A 3,023-nucleotide genomic window follows, 5' to 3' on the forward strand; every position below is an offset into this window, starting at 1 on the left:
CAGCAAATACGTATTTATCTTCACCCTAATTCCTTAGCAATCATAAACCATCCCAATTTCCACAAGCTGGACTGTTCATTCTGTTATCATGGGAAGATGTAGCCAAGAGGTGTCACCCCAAGAGGAAGACCAAGTAGAGCACCTTTCGGGTGATTGCATAGTGTCCTTTGAGCTCGTGCAGGGCCCACTTGATGCCCTGACTACTGAGCATTTTGAAGTCGGCCATGAGGAGGTCAGCAGCTTGGATGAAGCAGCGCTGGTCAAGAGGAGTCAATTTAGAATAGTCAAAAAAGTCTATTTTAGGCAACTGAAACGAGAGAGAAGCATAAAATCAGAGGCCAGGCAGTACATTTCCCATGTAAGGGAAATCATTTTAAGAATTACATGTGTAGAAAAGAATAACGTTTGTTCTAATTACTCTATAAGGAAGTTACCAGCCCTGTAAGAGAGATGAGAAAATGGTGGCTCAGAGAGGGTAAACGAACATGTCTGGAGCCGACAGACTAGTTTTACTAGTTATAACTAGTAAAGCAGTATAGTTGGAGATTTAAACCAATCTTTCAGCCATCTTCTTTCCATAACATATTTACACACAACTATTTTTTTCTATTATAGAATATGTAAGAGATATAATCAAAGAATCTATGGGGAGTTGGAAGATCAAGCAACAGATCTTCATAAAGTTAGTTCTCAACCATACTTTACCATGTAACACTCTAAATGCCAGTTTGGATCACAAATAATGACAATGATTAAAGTTTTAAAACCAAGCTGTTTACATCTTGATATGAGATCTGGTTAAACACATGTATAGTATACACTGTATACAAATCTCACATTAAAAGAAAAAAGATATTCAACTCTAGGTAATGATCTGCATGCTGACATATTTACAGGGAAGTGTACTGATGTTTTGCAATTTACTTTGAAATGCATTATAATGAAATGAAACATAACAAAGATGTGCTGATGGACAGACAGAGGACATATGTATGATAAAAGGATACAGTAAACTGTTAACTTTTAGTAGCACCAGTGGTAGGGATATAGGTGATCGACGTAAAATATTTCAACTTTTCTGTAGGTTTGAAAATTTTCATAATAAAATGTTAGTGTCCTGGCCAATTCTTGGAATTTGCTTTGTAGGATTAAAGATATGGAGGATTCGTTTAATTCTTTGTGGGAAAAGGAAGATAAGAATTACAAGGAAAGATAGAAGTTAAAGACAGAATTCAAAGTGGCTCAGAATGGGAGACCTCACTGAAGTATAGACATATTCTGAAATCCTATGTCCCTCTGCTAGTCTTCAAAACTTGCCCCAACAAAGCACTTTCTTCCCATAGAGATAACAACAACAACAAAGCAGGGCATTTCCAAGTAGCGACTGCAAAACAAGAACACGACACTTGCCTTTGTCTCATCCTGGCTGGCCAGCAGACTGCTACTGGGATTTATGATGATTCTATCTTCTCTCTTTGGATAATCTGGGTTTTCCAGAAGAAAATTACAAAGTCTGCAAAACAAATGATGTTACTTTCATACTGCTTCCAAATCCCACACCTGCCTATTGCTTCAAATGCAATGTTTGAAGAATATAGTCCTTAATCACACATTACAACTGGCCTATCAAGAAATTAAGATGTGTGCAGCCCAGAAAACTAAACAGATAAATAAACAACAAGTGCATTGAATTCCTATCTTTGTGGAAGAGAAAAAATTTAAAAAGCAATGAACATACTGATTAAGGCAAACTCCTCTGAAGTTTATATATCAGTTAGCTGTTAATGTAATGAAGTCACTACTATTGGTTAAACTTCAAAATTGGAAAATTTGTAAGAAAAGTAGCTACTCTTTGTCAAGAAAACTATGAACAAGAAAGAAGTGGAAAACTGTATTCACATTTACAGTAAAAAACAGTCTGCTAAGAAATGTAATAAATAAATGAAATATAAAAGATCTTCTGTTAATTCATTAATACTTTTTACACCCCTCTGGTAACATAAATCTCTACGGTAATATAAAGCTCTATGAGCCACTGAGTTACACTCGGTTTATTTAGCTAGCTGTTAAGCTAGACTGATGAACAGATCATGTTTTCCTACAAACAGACACTCTTCACACCAAACCCATTAGCTTTGTCTATTATCATCATGAAATACTTCCAAAGTAAGGATATATAGAGTGAGATAACACACATTGATGTATCACCACCCAGACCCAACAAATGTTAACTACTCAGGCTCTTCACAGTCAAATCAGACAACCACCTTGGAATGACCACACAGTAGTGAAGACAGAGTGAGTGGGGTACAGCTCTAGCCACATTCAGTAGCAAGGAAGTTCCTTTGCTCAGAGGTTAATGGGGACTTCCTCTTTTCTCTGTTCTTTCTCTTGCTCCAGTAGATTCCTAGGATGAACCCCTAGGTGCTATACCTGCAATTCTCACACACCTCCCTTTCTACTGATTCTCTTTTGCCAGATGTCAATAGTAAGGCCTATAATAGTAGGACAGGAGGTCTGGCAGAAAGAGGGCAGAGAAAAAGTGCCCAGCTCTGCCTCCTTTTCTCACCCAGGTGCCAGGGTTTGGGGAGTGGTTTGCACGGGTTCGTTTATTCTGCAACCCCCACCGGGGACCCATGTCAAAGCGCTCTCCCTCATCCTGACATCTCAATGCATTTCCTTTTGCCATGACTTCTGGGAGTCCCATATACTTTTGTCTCTAAGCTCCCCGCTTCCCTACCACCACAGCCTGCCCAGTCTACGGAACACAACGCCAGAGGCCCAAAGAGAGGAAAAAAAGCAGGAAACTCCTCCTATTACAGAGGGAGACAAGAATTCAGAGTTCATTTTCCTTNNAATGTAGGTACTGTTTTCTAATTTGTACAATGACACTGTTGGAGCCAGTAGTGGCCTTGTCAGATCCCACCTCTGTACAGAGGCAACCACTGTCATCAGATTTTTGTTTGTTTATTTATTTATTTTTGAGACAGAGTCTTACTCTGTCGCCTACGCTAGAGTGCAAT

The 3,023-nt window shown here is 38.8% G+C and overlaps 1 protein-coding gene across 1 annotated transcript; it reads right to left on the reverse strand.

Moving 5' to 3' along the window:
- Window positions 1–7: 7 nt before the first annotated feature.
- Window positions 8–2,689, reverse strand: LOC108519194 (E3 ubiquitin-protein ligase RNF216-like). The gene is made up of 3 exons (XM_017858034.1): window positions 2,628–2,689; window positions 1,411–1,513; window positions 8–307 (listed from the first exon to the last, which is right to left on the reverse strand). The coding sequence occupies exons 1-3, from the start codon at window positions 2,687–2,689 to the stop codon at window positions 113–115; spliced, it is 360 nt and encodes a 119-aa protein (XP_017713523.1). The 3' UTR covers window positions 8–112.
- Window positions 2,690–3,023: the final 334 nt, after the last annotated feature.

This window comes from Rhinopithecus bieti, unplaced genomic scaffold (assembly GCF_001698545.2).
Source record: "Rhinopithecus bieti isolate Rb0 unplaced genomic scaffold, ASM169854v2 scaffold_48351, whole genome shotgun sequence".
In the NCBI taxonomy this organism is placed as follows: domain Eukaryota; kingdom Metazoa; phylum Chordata; class Mammalia; order Primates; family Cercopithecidae; genus Rhinopithecus; species Rhinopithecus bieti.

Bases quoted from the DNA above. Each gene is read 5' to 3' on its own strand.
- LOC108519194 (XM_017858034.1), bottom strand. From the start codon at position 2,689: ATGGCAAAAGGAAATGCATTGAGATGTCAGGATGAGGGAGAGCGCTTT. The intron at 1,514-2,627 runs GTGGGGGTTGCA...TTTGTTTTGCAG, and splicing joins CGCTTTGACATGGGTCCCCG to ACTTTGTAATTTTCTTCTGG. The intron at 308-1,410 runs GCAAGTGTCGTG...CTCTCGTTTCAG, and splicing joins CCAGCCAGGATGAGACAAAG to TTGCCTAAAATAGACTTTTT.